At 47.5% G+C, this 18,072-nt stretch overlaps 1 protein-coding gene across 2 annotated transcripts in view; it reads right to left on the bottom strand.

The window, feature by feature from the left end:
- Positions 1 to 17,651, bottom strand: part of grm7 (glutamate metabotropic receptor 7) — a 164,797-nt gene extending 147,146 nt beyond the window's left edge. For both annotated transcript variants that reach the window (XM_014407782.3, XM_004558972.5), the window contains exon 1: positions 16,160 to 17,651. In XM_014407782.3, the coding sequence (XP_014263268.3) occupies positions 16,160 to 16,825 (666 nt within the window). In that variant the 5' untranslated portion in view covers positions 16,826 to 17,651. The remainder of the gene's footprint in view (positions 1 to 16,159) is intronic.
- Positions 17,652 to 18,072: the final 421 nt, after the last annotated feature.

Raw genomic sequence — 18,072 nt, 5'->3', positions numbered from 1 at the left:
GCGATTGTTCTGCATATCTGTTGGGAGTAATAAAAAAGAAGACAATGGCTTCTGCCGTGCTCTTTTCATTCCTCGTTCGGCATCCTCCGTGCAGATCGACGAGCACAAATTCAGAGGCGGCCGTGAGAGGGTTTAAAGTCTCCGGTGCGCCGTATTGATCCGCAGATTACAGCTTCTCTCCACTGCTGAGGGCAGGGTTGGTGTGGTTCAGCACAGAAGAAGTGGACAACAATAAAAGAAGCAGGAAGCAGAGCAGCTGTGTACCCTGGGCCAAAGAGCTTCAGTGAATCAGTGAAGCGGGTTGAGCCGAGCTGGCAGCTGAGCGCTGAACGCTGGCTGCTTTCATTCCTCCCACGGTGAATCCAAAACAGCTCAGCTAATGGCGAGGACGGCGGGCCTGCGAGGACGGCGGGCCTGCGGGGACGGCGGGCCTGCGAGGACGGCGGGCCTGCGAGGACGTCGTTTCTCACAGAACGTTCCTCAGAAGAGTAACACAGACTGTGGTTATCCCACCTTTGACCTTTTCAGTGAAAGGTTTCCATTACAGGAACTTCCAGGCCAGTGCACTTGGAGGGATGGACCATCAGTCCAGCTGCTGGGTACGGATGTAGTCGCCAGAAATACTGACCTGATAGTTTATTAATTTACAACAGCTTTAACATCTCACGATCCAACGCTAAACAGAGAGCTGATGTTCTGCTGGACGAACGCTCGCCTGCCGCCGTGTCAGAGACACTGACACGTGTACCCACATCAGGAGGTGTGGATATTCAATGTTTAACGTACACTTTGATTCATGCAGAACAGTTTTTAAATACACACTCAGCATTAGGCTCTGCTCAGGAGCGTCCCTACAGAGAAGCGTAAGTCCTTGGTTGGAAAGCACAGTTTGGTGTTTGCTCTGAACATCCACCAGCATCCATGCAGGGTGCAGGTACAGGGCACCACCTTTGTGAGCTCATGCCCAGTGGCCTTCCTTCTGGAGCAGCTGTGCTCGTCATTAGGGCTGGGCCATATTATACCGTTCACGGTAATACCGGTATAATGTTAGGCAACGATAGGAAAATGAAATATCGCGATAGAATATGAGTAAAACGTGCATGCGCAGTGCCTTTGTTTTCATACACACATGGCCGATTGTTGAGTGAAACAGATGAACCAGAATTGGTTTGTAAAAATGGTGCAACTTCAGTGATGTGGAACTGGTTTGGTGTTTGTCCGTCAGATACACAACAAAGCACATTTTTTTGCAGAACATGCAAGCGGCCGTCGTTATTGTCGTATTTGTCGGACTAAGATGCTCTTAAATCTGGGAGTAATCTGGGTCCTAAACTCCGTATTCTTCAGGTCAAACAACACTGCAGCATCACTTAGAGTTAAAAACTGTCTAAATTCTTTCATCTTTAATAAAACGATCAGCATTGCTGCTTTACCAGGTGTAACTATGAAGTTTAACTTCCAGGCATCCATGAAAACAAAATTTATTACATTTAACGGAGTTAGAAGTTAGCAGGAAGCTAGCGGAAGCTAGCTCGCTAGTTTCGCTAGTTACCTAAACATGATATAGCATGTTCTGACTGAGAGATTTCTGAAAAAATTCAAACGTACAGCTCTGCTATCACTTCCAACATAAATGAAGACAGGAAACTAAACAGCAGTGACGTTTGTAGGGTTACTGAAGTTGGGCTAGCTGGTATATAAGGATGTGCTACGTGATCGTTAGCGACACAGCTATGTTAGCATAACATAAACAGTGAAGCTGGAGGACGAACACTAACACTTTTCCACTTATAAAAGTTAACGTGAAGGTTCCTGATAGTTAGAGACAAATGCAATCGCATGGCAGGATGCTGTAAACGGACCAAACTTCAGTCAGGAGAACAACTGAGATAATCCATCCACAATACGAGGTTAGTCATTAATATACTGCAACAACATGGGAATAGAGCAGCTGCCAGAGAATTCAACATTAATGAAACAATGGTACAGAAGTGGAGGAAGCAAGAAGAATGAGTTTAATAAAGTTTGCTTTATCTGACTGCTTTGTTTCGCTTAATGTGCCTTATAATCCCGTGCACCTTACGGTCCGAAAAATACGTACTGCACACTGCAGTTTAATGTTGCAAAGCACCTCTTTTTAACTTCAGTGGATATTATACATGGTTATGCTCAGGATATGTCAGCCCATTTCTACTGGAAATGCCTTTTGGTTAAACTTTCAGCAAGGAATTTGCATTTGCACTGTTACATTTTTATAAAGCTTCAATGTACATAAAAACCAGCTTCTTGTTTAAGTGAAAATAAATGGAAGGTTGTCTTTTTGCGCGAGTAATGTTGTGGAGTTGTATTTTGTCTCGCATCAATTATATCGTCAGTTATATCGTTATCGCAAATTTTCAAATATATATCGTGATAAATATTTTTGGCCATATCGCCCTGCTCTACTCGTCACGTCTGAGATGTTCGTAGTAACACACGTGATGTTAATGGTCATCTGTTCTTTCGTCTGCCAAAAACATAAACATTAGTAAATAAAAATGCTCCTAACTGGTAAAAAGTGTTCAAATGTCCACATAAAGCAGGGGTGTCAAACTCAAATACACAGTGGGCCAAAATTCAAAACTGGAACAAAGTCGCGGGCTAACGTTAATATTTATTGAAATATATTTGTTCCTCCAGATATAAGAATGAATCTTTTCTTATGGACAAGTTTAGCTGAAAAACTGAATATGGAACAAGCAAAGCTTAATACTAAACAATATATATATTAGCTGTATAATACCAGCAGGCCAGCTCTGATAGTCATTTGGTATGGCTTCGCGGGCCAAATGTAATTAGGCTGCGGGCCAAATTTGGCCCACGGGCCAGAGTTTGACACCTATGACATAAAGCTTCGATGTGAAGCGAACCCAAACAGATCATTGGATGCTGAAAGGTTAGAACCTCATGCAGGAGGCGGGACAAAGTCAATCTGTCGCCGTCATGCTGGCGTCCGGACGCTTTGGGGTATCGGGGCCCAGATGTTTGACACACTGAGCTGAAATGAGTTTTCCCAGTGGTGGTGAAGCAGCAGCAGCGGGTCAGTCGTGACGAGCTGCACGAGCGGCGGACAGTCTCACTGAAACGACCTTGACTCGACAAGCGGGCGAGCTGGCAGCACATCAATCTGCTTCCGCCTTCACTCTGCCAGGAAAACATCGCCTGCTAGAAGTGAGAGGCAGATCTCCGGCCCCGCCCCTCGTGTCCGGAGATCTTTGACTCCTGGAGGACGGATGACGAGCAGCTTGTTGAGCTGACACAAACACCAGCGCAGAGCGGTGTGAGGACACACTTTCCTCACCCTCGTGGCCTTTATACTTCAAGCATTCGTGCGTGATGCTCGAATATCCTTTAATTGCACTACAGCAGGAACTGATCTGACACGCGTTCACTACAGGAAGCTGGTAAAACTTGTGTACTTTTACTGCTGATATATTCCAGCATTAGACTAATTAATTGTTCATTATTCCACTATGAAACCAATGTATTGAACTGTAATTAACTGGCACTACATGTGCTGGTTATAGCTGAATGGTATCCATGGAAACAAGCATCTCGAGGCCCTCCAGTGCAGAAGAAGACCGAACACAGCAGTGACCTCTCTCTGCTTTTTTATACCTTTGACTGAGAGTAATTTGAAAACAATGCACCATAAATACCACGGTGACTTTTTACTGCTGTAAACTGGCAGGAGGCTCCCTGACGGCCAAGAGGCAACAAATCACCTCCGGCCGCCCGCCGCGGCGCTCGCCGCTCACAGTGCTGCGGACACTGGCAGACTCTGATTGGCTTTGTCAGGAGGAGCCAGCGGCTTAAATAATGTTTTAATGTTTTTCACATCAGCTGGTCGGCCACAGCCCTGAACCATCCAACCTCCTCGCTAATCTTCACAGGAAGTTAGTGCGTGTGAAAATCAGAGATCGTCAGCCGCAGGTCCTCTGACATCCAGCAGAGGCAGCAGTGAGTCAGTCCCCATGTTAAAATTAACATGTTTATAGAGATCACGTCTCCCTTCATACTTCACCTGTTTACACTGTGTTAAGGCTTAAGGTTTTACATTATTAGGGGTGTGGCCTCTTTGACAGGTGGACCTACCTGTGGTTGCACTGTTCCTCACATACAGGCATCACCACACAGCAGGAAACCAGATAAAAACACCTGAATGTGATTTCCTGTCTGCAGAATCTGCTTTAAACTTGATTTTACTGATTTTACTGATTTTACTGATTAATCCAACCAATTTTTCCTTTTCGTTTTTATTTATTTATTTCTCTTTTTTGTACTTGTGGGCTCTGAGGAAGCTCGGTGCACATTCAGTTTAAACGGCTGAGGCAGATCTCACAGCACATGTAAAGGCTGCTCAGTGAAAACTGGATAAAAGCTAAGAGCGGACATGTGAAATGAGGGTTTCTCTGCAGTGAAACACTACAAGGCTTTTATTTTGAAACTGGTACAGACAGCATTGCCTTTGAAACAGCCACACCCTGCGTCAGATGATCCCCGGCCATCTCAATTTCAAAACCTCGCTTCCTTTGGTGCACGCCAAGTGGGCCGACGTTTTTAGATTTACTGCAATATCAGCTGGATTACACTGTCTGTACACATCACTGCAACCGTAACGGAGACTAAGAGAGTCATTTTTCTGTTTGATTCTGGATAAATTAGGAATAATCCAACATCTGTGTTTTATTACTTCAATTTCAAATATTCAACATCATAAGATGGTATTAATGGTAATTTCCATTTTTATATATTTATGCCACAGACCCCTGAACATTTAGCAAAAATTCATCGAATATGCACCCAGCTCTGTGTACTTTAAGAATATTCACGATACGAAAATGTATGAAATTATTACAGAATAAAACAAACAGGCTGATTCTCAGTACGTCTGTTTTGAACTACAGTCCAACATTTTAACTCTTAATTATCATTCTCTGCTATTCATTTAACATTTTCATGCATTTATTGTGGATTCATTTTCTTGTGGCCCACCAGCAGTACCTACACTGACCACCAGGGGTGCTGTATCATTACTTTAATGGTTTTTGTGCCTTCCTGACTTTGATTAAGTTTATGAATCTAAAGGTTTTTCACCTTCTGGTTACAGAATGGCGACTTTTCAGTCGATGCTTTGCCGGCCTCGGACCTGTTTGGAGGTTATGATGACAGATGAAAGGAAAACTGAGAAAGGAAATGTACTTGTAACCACCAGGTCTTCACTGTCCTGTAGATCCACTGAGGTACCGACTGTACATATTGAAGGAAAACACAGGAACAAGTGTTTAGCTTAAGTCTGTGTTTGAAGAAGTCTGCCCTGTGGTGACAGTTAATTTGCTCAGTTTAAGCCTGGGGATGAAAAACCACTCAGAAGCACTGAACTAAATAGATGTGAGCCCCAACGTGTGCCGATGTGTCATCACTACCAACAAGCTGAAACAAAGCTGTTTAATCCACAGCTGCAGCCGCTAACACAGAGCAGAGCGCGAGCGCCGTCCATGCCCATAGGAGATGTTCTGGCCGTAATAGATGAACCCGCACGCGTCTCCGAGGGCCCAGTCGAACGCGGCAATTCCTTTATGCTCAGCAAAGATGGCGAGGAGAAAGAGGCTCAGCAAGCAGCTGCGACAGGCTGAGAGGAGGCACAAAGGCCCCGAAATGAGGTGGGAAGCCTCTCCCTCCCCGGGGTCTTGGATTATTAGGACGAGCAGCAGAAGAGACGAGGAGGGGAAACCTGATTGTTTCTCTGCTGCTTCATTCAGGACGTAACCTCGTAACATCCATCAGATCATCATCAACCATCACTTTCACCTGGTTGGAACAGCAAACCGGAAAATACCGAGACAGTATTTCCATTTGAGAGTCTTTTGTATTGCAAGGTGAGGACGCTGAAGCAGAAGAGTCACAGCTGTAAAAGTGCCATCGTTCCATATTTAGACTCAAACCAACCCTGACCCGCACCGACAGTCTGAAATCATTTATTACTTACAGCTCATTTCCTGCACATTTCCACCAAAGCAGAATTAAAGTGACGGCTCACTGAGCTTTCTTATTGTTTCTGTTGCTGCTCCACTTCCAGTCCAACAGTCTGAGTCTTGACCTTGATGTTGGTCATCATGACATCATGTTGCAGTGGCAGCAATGTGGTTTTTTCCCACAGGGATGGTTTCCACTTCACTCCCAGATCAGATTTATAATCTCTCTCCATCAAGTTCGTGGGCTACACGGGTTGCCTCAAAGTTTAACTGAGCACAGAGGAGGTTCCTTTCTGCTGCTGGCGATAGGACGGCAGGACACCTGCTCACCTCAGAGCTCCAGCTCCACCTCTCAGGGAACCACGGCGTCAGACTTGGACACGCTGACTCCCATCCCTCATCCTCCTCGCCCCTGCTAGCGGATGACTGTGGTGGAGTCCAACAGGCACTGAAAAGGTCCGCCTGTGTGCCGGGGACGCCGTCATAGGGATTTTCTTTCGTGTCTGAAAGCAGCTCATTCTTCGGGGAACCTCGACTCAGGCTGATGGACTAAGGTCCAGGTGTTGGTATTCTTAATGGTATGTTATAGTCTCTCACTTCATTAAAAACAATAAATTCATGTTAATGACTCATTAGTCTCACCATTGGTGACGACATTAGCAGCTCTAATGAAGCGGAGCATCCTGCTGTGATGATGGACAACGAGCCCTGCGCAGCTTCAATACCAGAAGCTGTAATAACGCCACAGGATCGTGTTTTCACTGCAGCGCTGCCTCATACTGGCGAAGCCGCTCATTCGTATTCGTTACTCGTGGTCGTTCGCTACAGGGCCAGTTCTCCCAGCGACACGCAACAAAGTCAGCCGACATCAAACCTCTGTTCGTGCAGTCTCAGGAAACTGGAGCTTCCTGTGCGATGAAAGCCTCCACGCTGCGGCTGCTACCTGCCAATCACACCTGCCCGATTTGTTTTGACCTGAAAGAAACTGTCCGTCCTCCCTGCACGCAGACGCAATAAAAGATGGATGCAGCGTGGCCAATGCGGTGTCACTTTAAGGAATCGGCACTCTGCCTGCCGTACTTCAGTGAATATAGGTCAGAGATGCTTTTCCGATACTTCTGTGTCCAAGAGTTGTGAGCCACAGAAAGCAGCAAAGCCTTTTCCCTTCAGACAGATCGGGAACACCCACAGCGAGGGAGCGTCACAAGGATCCGGGTCAGATGCTGGACGCAGTCGGTCAGAACAACGTAACGCACACGTTCACACGGTACAGTCTGCGTAGATCCACGCACAGGTGAAAACCATCAGCTGGTACCGGATTACTGAGATATTTGGGCGTTGTCTGACTGTGAGGATGGTGCTACACAGCAGTCACAGCTTCATGCTCCACAGCATAATGAGTGTGCGTCTGACCTGGGCCGAGCGACGGCATTTCTTTGGCTTTGAATGGAGCTCGTTCATGTCGAGCAGTTCAACGTCTCCTCCTGAACCTGGGCGCTAAGCCCTCCTCCTCTCCTACCTGTGCGGCTTCATTCTGAGCCGAGGTCCTTAACTCGCAGCGCGATGATACAACGTGAGTCACCGGGTGATTCATTCAGATCCGACAGAGCCGGCGACGAGTGGCACTCAGCACAATTACTGTTTTCTCTACAGCAGGAATACTCGACGACACTCACATCAGCAAAAAAAACATATGATTACCTCTCTGAAAATGATAAATATCACCACAGTCATGCAGGAAGCAGTTTCCAGCACGCTCTGGTGTTAAATTATGTTTTGGTATAAGCTGAAGGGCTGCCTGTTTACTCTGCTGCTAGATATACGACACACATGTAAAAGGAGTGAAGCTGATTTATGGCTGCAGGAAATTTAACGTCTGATGGAATCAGCAGAGGAGACACCAAATGTACAAGAAAAGGCGGGAATACATCAATCAGAAACTCATAGAACTGCATTTATTTAGTCGCTCCTGTGTGCGCGCCGATTTCTCTCACTGAAAGGTGACTTCCTGTCATGTAGGTAAAGGGGCGTGGCTAAAAGGGCTTGCGCTGGCCCCAGTTTGTTCTCATCCATTCATCAAAAGTTTTTACTTTCCTTCAACAACTTCAAATTTCTGCTACAACGTTTCCTTCCGCCTCGAAGGAAACGTTGTCATAGTGATAGTTTCTCAGATGGTGTGGTGTTCAACACCACTTATCCTGTTTAACTAATTATTTACATAATTAGTTATTGATACGCTCCAACCCACAGACTAACTACCTGAAGTCATATTAATGTGAGCAAAAAAAACCCAGTGGAGCTGCTCCTGTTTACTGTAAACACAAACATAAACATGGTATCAACGTGACGCACCACCGCTGTAAAACGGAGCCACCAGAGGCGCCGTCACAGCTCCAGGGCGGCGGCGTTTAAACGCTCGTGCACTGCGGTCGAGCGGTCGTGCAGGGAAAGCTCCACTTTGCACAGTCTGCACCGAGTTTGTTTGATTTCTGTGAAATTCTTTCACATTTTGTAAAATCTCAGTTTCCATTCGTTCCTTCCGTCCTCCTGCTTTGCTGGTGTTGTTACTCGGTGTGTTTTTATGTGTGACGTCTTTACTCATGTTGGGAAACAGACTTTAGTGAACCGGCGGTTCTATGTTAAAATGACCTGTTTTCAAGTATCTTTGTAACTCTGTGTTACCGACATTATACCCATGCGCTCCTTTTGTCCACTTCAGATACTTTGACAGAACTGTTGTGATACTTGTTGTATTTCCCGGCTGCCTGTGGGTCACATGACTCTGACAGACATTTTACTGGATAAACCAACGTCGCTGCTACAAACTGAACGTGGCAGAAATGTTGTTTGTGACTCAAGAAGACTCGACATCTTTCATGAGGGATACATTTGACATTTCACATATTATAGACCAAGTTATTTACAGAAGTTTAAAAACGTTTCTGGCACAGTGCCATTCACGCTGCATTCTTCTTTGTTGGTATTAAGCGCAGACGAGGCGATACTGCCCCCACAGCTTCCTGTTACAAAAACACAAGACGTGGTTTCAAATACGTCGACATCGTTGCAGGCCTGGTCTTCAGTGAATAAGTGATGGTGACATGAAGCATCGAGGCTCTGGATTAACATCGCGTGTTGTCGTCCGATGCTTTCATGGCACCAAACACATAACTGTGAACAGGCTTTTTGTAGGAATGTCTAAACTTTATGCTTGAAGAAAGCCCGAGTCGTATGTTTCACTGTGATGTTTGGTTCCTTCCTTCTTCCTCGCCGTCCTCTCGGCTGCTTCATCCGGCCGTGGCGATGGTGGAGTCAGCACAGGTGCAGCGAAGGCACGGGCTCGTTAAGTCCCTCTGTCACTGCACATTACGGACTCTACTCCCTCGTTAGCCATAAATTTGAGTGAAACTGAACCCGCTAATAAAAACAAACCAATTTGTCTAATTGGGCGTCATCCCTCGCCCTCCATATGTGTCCGATAATTGTTCTGGTAGGTGGCTTCGATGCTTTCAAAAGATAAATATGTGTTGTTTGTCCCAGCGGCGCTGATAATGGGAGTTAATGGGAGGGATGTAGGCTACAGCTCATTAGCTTCATGCATTGTATTCCAGCTCCAGCACACGTGTCAGAGTTAATGCAGCGAATGGGCTCATTGCAGGAAAACATCGAGAGAAGAAGAACACGACTTCCTCCGTTAAAAGAGCGTTACGTGTTCACGTACATGACGATTAGAGATACACACGCACACCGCTGACGAATGGGAGATCTCTTTATCTGCTGATTTAATATAAAAAACTTAATGTTAATAAGACTTTAACCTTACTGTGTGAATATTATACACACACGATCTGAACCACTATTAACACAGCAGGACTAACCTCACCTCTGTGTTCTTGGCTTCACAGATAAAAACACCTCATTAGCTTCACTTCAGCCGTTTCTTTGCTAATCAGAGTGAAAACCTCCCAAAACCCAGACGTGCGATACTGTGCAGCGCTCTCATCACAGACGGAGAGCAAACAACACGTGGCGGGGTCAAACCACCCACCCTGAGCCACAGCTGCCCGCCTCACAGCACCTTCAGGAGGTGTAAGCTGTTAGCCAGGACTGGGTGTGACCTGTAATCACACTACATTTTTTTCCCCAAAGATATTACTGCATTAAATTCAGATTACATTAGTCACAGTGACGATGTTAACTCCATCACAAAGCTTTTTGGGTTATCTGCCTGACAGAAGTCTCAGTTTGTAGATGGACTGGTTCACACTGCTCTTCTACTCCCACACTCAATGCTAGCACTGCACGCTAGCACTGAACACTAGCACTGAACACTAGCACTGAACGCTAGCACTGAACGCTAGCACTGCACGCTGGCACTGAACACTAGCACTGAACACTAGCACTGAACACTAGCACTCAACGCTAGCACTCAAAGCTAGCACTCAAAGCTAGCACTGAACACTAGCACTCAACGCTAGCACTTTGTTCTAGACCTAAAAGCCGGACACACACCAGACGCGTATAATTCATGACTTAAAATATTTTATTATTGCGGCTCAAACTCGATTTAAGCTACATCCACACGTACATGTAAGATAAGATAAGATAACCTTTATTAGTCCCACACGTGGGAAATTTGTTTAAACTGTAAACTGAGATTTTCCATTTATGCTTAAAAAAACAAAGTCAAATGCTGTTGAGAACATGCCAAAGCAACAGGATGCGATATAATCATAAACATGTAGAAATGTTGGCCAATCAGAGGTCTAGAAGTCTGGGAGGGAAAGAGTAAACAAAGATGGCGCACAGAAGCAGTCTGACAGTAACTGCGTGTGTCTATGTAAGCGTGTAAAAACTGCACATAGTAAGATTAACAGCAACAGTGTCTCTATCTGCCATCGTAGAAATCATCTCATGTAAACAATGACGTGGCGCACACCTTTGATGTTGAGCGACTAAATCTCAGTTTTCCTCGTCTGCACGTAAACACAAAAACTGAGTTTTTAAACATCTCTGTTTTCAGTGATCCAAAACGGCGTTTACATGTGGACGAAAGACCCAAACGCATAGAAGAAGCTGCGATTTCAAAAATACCCATGTACGTGTGGATGTAGCCTTATTCACACGTGAATGCAAAGACCTGACCAATGACATCACTGCATTTGGCACCAGCGCTGAATACACAGGGGCGTGGAAATAGTAATCACAGGCGTCTCTCTGAACAGATCACGACTGACCTCCTGCTGTGGGTGGATCAACTCTGCTCAGGTTCGGTTTAACGTCTTGTTCTTGTCACGTGATGGCGTTTGTCTCCGCCCATCAGAGAGCCCCAAACATGAACTTTAGCGAGGAGAGTTTAACCCTGAACCTCCGTCTTCTCTCTGCTGATGTGTTTGTATAAATATGTTAAGGAGAACACACTGCCCTACATGTTCTGTAAAAGTTTCTGGCTCTGCTGTGACCTCCGAGCCACCAGAGGGGGGCAGCAGTCCAGGGAGCGAGGCCTTAATGTGTCTGTGATGTGACTCTGGTGCCAACTAGGCCATTTAGGAACATCAGGGGTTTAATGAAGTGGAAACAGCTGTGGAACAGATGACTTTTCCATCATAGGCAAAATAATTACCCTCTCGATAATTCGAACAGAGGGGGTCAGACCGTCCCTCCTCCGTCTGACTCATTTACCTTCAGCTAAACCTGCAGAAATGCGTCCCTGACAACAGAGACGTCAATGGTTTAAATTCATTTGATTCCTCTTAAACTGCTCACCAAATATTTTCCTTGAGCAACATTTAACTGAAAAATTAAAAAGCATTTCTGTTTATCTTCATATGACTCCAAACTTGATGTCGAGCCAGTTTTTTAGCATCTCCCAAAAAAACATTTTCGTGCTGTGAAATGTCTGAGATAGAAGAAACACTTTGTGCTCCCACTGAGAATCAGCTTTTCAGCGTCTGTTATTAAAAACATCCTGAGCTCGGGCCCATTAAGTTCTTTTCAAAATCTGTTTTCAACTGGTGGAGGTTTGGCCGGCCTGAGAGCCAAAGCTCTGAAAAGCTTACAGAAGTTACTAAGCTGTGAAACTGTGCCTCACAAAGAAACGCTAACACGTCCAACGCACGCCAAAACATTATCAGCGGGCCCAGTTTCACTGCGGTAGCAGACTCTGTGATCGATATTATCAACAGAAGTGAGAGCTTGGTGGAGACGGCGTGACGGAGTGTGACATGAACAGCACGTTGGCGTTCATGTCCTTAAAGCACCTTAAAGACTGAACGACGTTTGAAAAAAGGCTCAAAGCTTCACAAATCCAACAAAGCAGCGTTACATCAGCGTGCTACAAGCCGTCTGTCCACGGCTCGTGGAGCTGCACGGTTATTATAACAGCTTACTATTCATCATATAAGGCTTAATATGAATCTGCACTCTCTTGCTGGTGTATACGTACACGATACTTCATGTTATTGACCACAAACAGCACGGTGTCGTGCTCCAACAGCGGATGGGTGACCAACCAGCTTTGACAGGACGCCAGACGCCATTTCACTAAAAACCAAACAAGGCCTCCTTCACACATTCAAGTATCACCAGCCCATCTGAAACCACATCATCGACCGCCGTTTACAATAACCATAAACTCACAGGACGCTTGTGTGTTTTAAAAGCTTGAGGTGAGGTCATGTTTTAAAGACAGCGCCACGAGCTGATGATGACCTTTCCAGATCCAGACCGACAGACACCTAACAGATGTTCCTGAGGTGCAACGTTAAACAGTCCACTTTCACCAAATCCCTCCAGCCCACCTGAGTGCGAGCTGCCGAGTCTGGGCACAAAACTTTGAACCTGATTTGTTGTTCGCCATCATGGCGCCGAGGCTTCTCCCTCCTTGCACCAGCATTGCTAACGCTAATGGCTGGAGAGCACAGCTCAGCCACAATTAGAATGGTTGCTTTGAAGACCAGGCGTGTGACCACTCACAGTCACTCGGGATACATGTCTGCATTCAATAATCAGACTGTGGTTATTTGCAAGAGCGGCTGCAGTCAGCCTGAGTCAGACCGCGACTGTTTGGAGACAGGTTGCCTCCCGTCAGGTGACCTGTGCAGTCACCGTGTGACTGAAAGCATTCACCCAGAGGCTGAATCTCTCACAACGTCTGGGTGAACAGTTAGTTGCTGTAACTACTTGCAGTTGGTCGCCAGCAGAAAAAATGACCATCGACCGACCGCCAGTTGTTCCTAGTCGTGCTGTCCAGCGTGACCGAACCGTCAACCTGCTCACAAGGAAATTTACACTCACAACAGCTAAAAGAGACAATAGCCGTCATAAACACGTCATCAGATCAGCTGTTTGATCTGGACCGCAGGGCAGGTTTCAAACCTGCAACCTTGGTTTGGCTCAAACAGAAAAGTCAAGAAGATCAAATGACCCAGATTACAGAAAAGGATTCAGAGTTGACAAGTAAATGGCTTAAAACAGGTTAGCGCTACACAACAAACACAACTAACGGTGCTTCACCTCGTAACTCAGCTGACCTCCAGGACAGACCAGCTCAAGAAGAAAGATGGCCTCTCGTCTCATTTGCTGCTCTTCCTCACACAACCCTCCAATTATACGGGTTTATGTGGCACTAGGAGCACACTAGCTTAGTGCCCCGAGGCTGGGTTTGTGGCTATCAGCTAACATCATCGTGTGCATCAGCAAGGTTAACATTTATGCTAACTCTTTAGCATCAGCTAACTCATGTGCAATATCCCATTTGCCTTCCCCAAACACATGTCAACAGTCACATTACTGTGAAGATTTCCTTATCAGATCAGATCAGATCAGAATACTTTATTGATCCCTGGGGGAAATTATTTTTTGTTACAGTGCTCCATTTTAAACCAACATTAAGACAAGACAGACAATACGCTAACTAAGAATAGTACAATATATACATATATATACATACATACATACATAAGTCACTTATAAATAAATAGCTGGAAAAGAAACATGTGTAGTTGTAGCAGCAAACAGTGTGTTAAGTGGATGCGTTGTACAGGGAGATGGCCACAGGCAGGAATGATTTCCTGTGTCGTTCAGTGGTGCTTTTCGGTAATCTCAGTCTCTCACTGAACGAGCTCCTGTGACTGACCAACATGTCATGGAGTGGGTGGGAGGTGTTATCCAACATTGTCTTTATCTTGGACAGCATCCGCCTCTCCGACACCACCTTGAGGGAGTCCAGCTCCATCCCCACAACATTGCTGGCCTTACGGATCAGTTTATTAAGTCTGTTGGCATCTGCGACCCTCAGCCTGCTCCCCCAGCATGCAACAGCATAGAGGATCGCACTGGCCACCACAGACTCATAGAAAATCCTCAGCATTTTCTGGCAGATGCTGAAGGACCTCAGTCGCCTCAAAAAATAGAGACGACTCTGGCCCTTCCTGTAAAGTGCTGTGGTGTTTTTAGCCCAGTTTTTATCTATTCACAAGTGTGTACACACACACACACACACACACACACACACATAAATAAATATATATATATACATCACACATACATAGACCAATCGGTGTGAAGGGCAGGGAGATGCAGGCAGATCAGCAGGACAATCCTCGGCTCAGACTTTCAGGAGTAAAAAAGTCTTTAAGCATTTAAACTACAAGCTGAAGTTTGGATGAATTCATGCAGCTCGGTGTTGCCGGGAGCTGAATCACATACAGCCACACAGATTATAGCAGCAGTAACACAGTGACACACACAGCAGGGTGAAGTGGATTTACAACGTCTTTAAGACGGAACGTCGATGGTCCTGAAGACCTCTAACACAACACGAGCAGATACAGAGAGGCGGGCTTAAAGTGATACACCTGGAAATACAGGCAGATCGCCTGAGCAGCGCTCGATGGAGACGGTGGTTTGTACAACAGGCAGACCCAGCCCTCCCTCTCTCATCAGCTCACACTGATCTGAGCTCAACTCCATCCTCACAATCCAAAAACCCTCCTCATTAAATCTCTGCACGTCCGCTGGCTGCCCCTCGCCTCTCATCCCTTCAGCAAACACGGACACAGCAGGTGTTTTCAGAAAAATCCTCCATTTAAAGCACCTCAGCTCATCCAGTCAGAAATCACTGAACCCACTGCGACACATTCAGACCCGGCACAACTGTCAGCTTCTGTCACGTCTGCTCCAAACGCCAGGCACTTCTTCTTCGCTGGTGTTTTTCTTACAGCCTCGTTGACCTTTTCCTTCTAACAGCTGCTCGTCCGTTTCCCTTTCACCTGCGGGGCTTCTGCTACCGACCTGACCAACCACACCATCCGAACCCGGGGATCACAGCCAGCTGAAGGCGCCACCAGACCCCCGATGCCCCTCTCAGGTTAGGGCAGTGAGAGAATTCAAACAGAGGGGGTCAGAGTTAGCGTGGCAGTAAAACCAGATGATCAGGGTTAACCCTGTGAGGACCACAACCCCCCTCAGCCTGTCCTGGGGAGGAAAACAAGGCCAGGATGTGGTTTTTCATGCACTGAACGTTTGTGTGGTTTGCCTCCTGGATTTGTCAGCCTCCAGCTCTTCTTACACATTTCTCACCTTTTTGAACACCAAAAATTCTCTCATGACAAAAACTTTAAAAGTCTTTCTTATTTAGCACGCGATTCAATCAAACCCCACCCAAGAGGGAGCTCAGTGATCACCTCTGTTTCAAAACCCAGCAACACACACACACACACACACACACACACAGAATAAAGAAGCCCGAAAATACACACACACACACACACACACACACACACACACACACACAGAATAAAGAAGCCCGAAAATACACACACACACACACACACACACACACACACACACACACACACACACACACACACACACACGCACACCGAGAGTGCAGCAGCAGATAAACCTGAAACACAAACACACTAAAGATTGATTGAACAGCTCGAGGAACACGACCAGAACCTGCATCATTAACATGATCCAGAAACCAGCGCGCGCGCGCACAGCTTCACCTGCACGACTCAATCCAGCAGAAACGTGTTCTTCTGTCTGCAGGAGTCATTACACTCTGACACACTCACACTGTGGGTTTATGAGGGAGATGTGTGTGTGCGTCTCTGCGCAGGTGTGACACTGACTCATACCTGGAACAGGCGCAGGATGTTGGCCACCATGATGGACACGGAGCTGGCCGAGGCCCCGATGACCCCCACCACCTTCTCGGGCTTCACGAACACCGGAGGTTCCCCGTTGGTGCACCTCACGTCCGACGTGTCCTTCTGGATGAGCGCCTGCACGAACGTCAGCGACTGCTCCAGTGCGTACGTGTCCCGCGAGCAGGTGTCCAGGATCCGCGCGCCCAGCGTGACGTTGGGCAGAAGCTCATCGTCGCCGTTGATCTGGTCCAGCGCGTACATCATGGCCTCCAGCCGGTGGATGCCGTTCTCCTTCTTGATGTCCCCGCACGGCGTCCCCGGGACCCCCCTGGCATGGACCGGGAAAAGCCCCCCCAGCGTCACGTCGCCCTCCACGCGGATGGAGTGCGGCGCGTAAATCTCCTGGGAGCCCGCAAGGTCCAGGAACGCGTGGAGTATCCACAGCACGCGGAGGGGCAGGCCGGAGCGCCCGCCCATGCCGGCGCCGGGGTCCGTGCGGTCACGCAGCGGGAAAACGCAGGAGCGCGAGGAGGCGCGAGGGGACTGTTCTCGGGACAGGTCCGTAAATCCGGCGGCTCGTGGCCGGCCCGCGCCCCGCAGAGAGAGCACCCGCTCACCGGCACAGCTGGGATCCCGCGCGAGGAGCCACGGCATCCGCGCCGCGCGAGCCTGCCGCTTGTTGCACGAGTACCATCCCGGCCCCGCGAGCCCCAACACTCCGGTAACTCCTCGGTAACTCCTCTGGTAACGGCAGCCCGCCGCCCACGCGCGGCTCTGATGTCACAGCCCGTGACGATAGACCGCTCCGATAACTGCGCCGTGCACACCTGTCTGCGGGCTCGCGCACTCCGTGGAGGCTCCCGGGCTTCTGCGCACTAAGTGGCCGAAAAAGATCAAAGAGAGGCGGCGAGAGGAGTCGACACGAGCCGAGGAGAGGAGCTCTGCGCGCGCGGTCCTCACGGTCCACCAGCACCCTCTCTCTATCTCTCTTTCTCTCTCGCTCGTGCTCTCTCTCGCTCATCCACGCACGCGCGCTCACGCCGCCCACGCGCGTTTGTGTAATTATCAGCGCAGGGCTTGTGCTGCCAAAACAAGCCGAACAAACAGCCTGCGCGTGCTCCGGCTCACGGACCGTTACCGTGAACGGGAGCGTGAGGCTCGGTGCCCGCTTCCTCCCGTTGTGTCCTCAGAAACTCACGTTAAAATCACGTTTCCCGCTTCCGGGCATCCAGGTAACTTCAGCCAAACTCCGGGTCTTACCGCCACCGTAACTCGTTACACATCAACAGGTGTGACAGAAGCGCCTAAGAACCAATTAGTTCTCCGCGTAAATGGCGTCATCATTCCCGAAGATCCCTCGGACCTGTGCGCGCGGACAGCAGCAGCCTCTGGTGTCCTCGCGCTTCTCTGACGAGCCGCATTGTCCGCTTTTTGGTGGAAATGACGAGTTTCAGCTGTAACGTGTGAAACAGAGAACAGAACCAAACCTGCGTGTAAAACATCCAATCATCTAATATCTGATTAGAAACGTCACGGCTTCAAACAGGCGCAGCTTTATTAACACAGCAGCTCCTTTACAGACACAACAACGCAGAGACGCGTTCAGTCAGAGCGTCTAATACTCACCTGCTGCACACACACACTCACAGACGCACACACACTCACACAGATACACAAACACAGACAGAGACACACTCACATACTTGTACTGTGTCTTTAATCTCTTCATATTTTTCTGATATGATGGTTTCTGCTTCTTTTGTCAAACACTCTGCTGACAGTCCTCTTTCATCTGAACGCAGGTTAAACCGTGGGTTAGTTAGTGAGTTTATAACCAAGCTGATCGCTAATGTTAGGATAAATCCAGATAAATGAGGTAGTCCAGGTAGTAGGACTCCTCC

This window comes from Maylandia zebra, linkage group LG5 (genome assembly GCF_041146795.1).
Source record: "Maylandia zebra isolate NMK-2024a linkage group LG5, Mzebra_GT3a, whole genome shotgun sequence".
NCBI classification, from domain to species: domain Eukaryota; kingdom Metazoa; phylum Chordata; class Actinopteri; order Cichliformes; family Cichlidae; genus Maylandia; species Maylandia zebra.
This window is presented reverse-complemented; position numbering and strand designations above follow the sequence as displayed.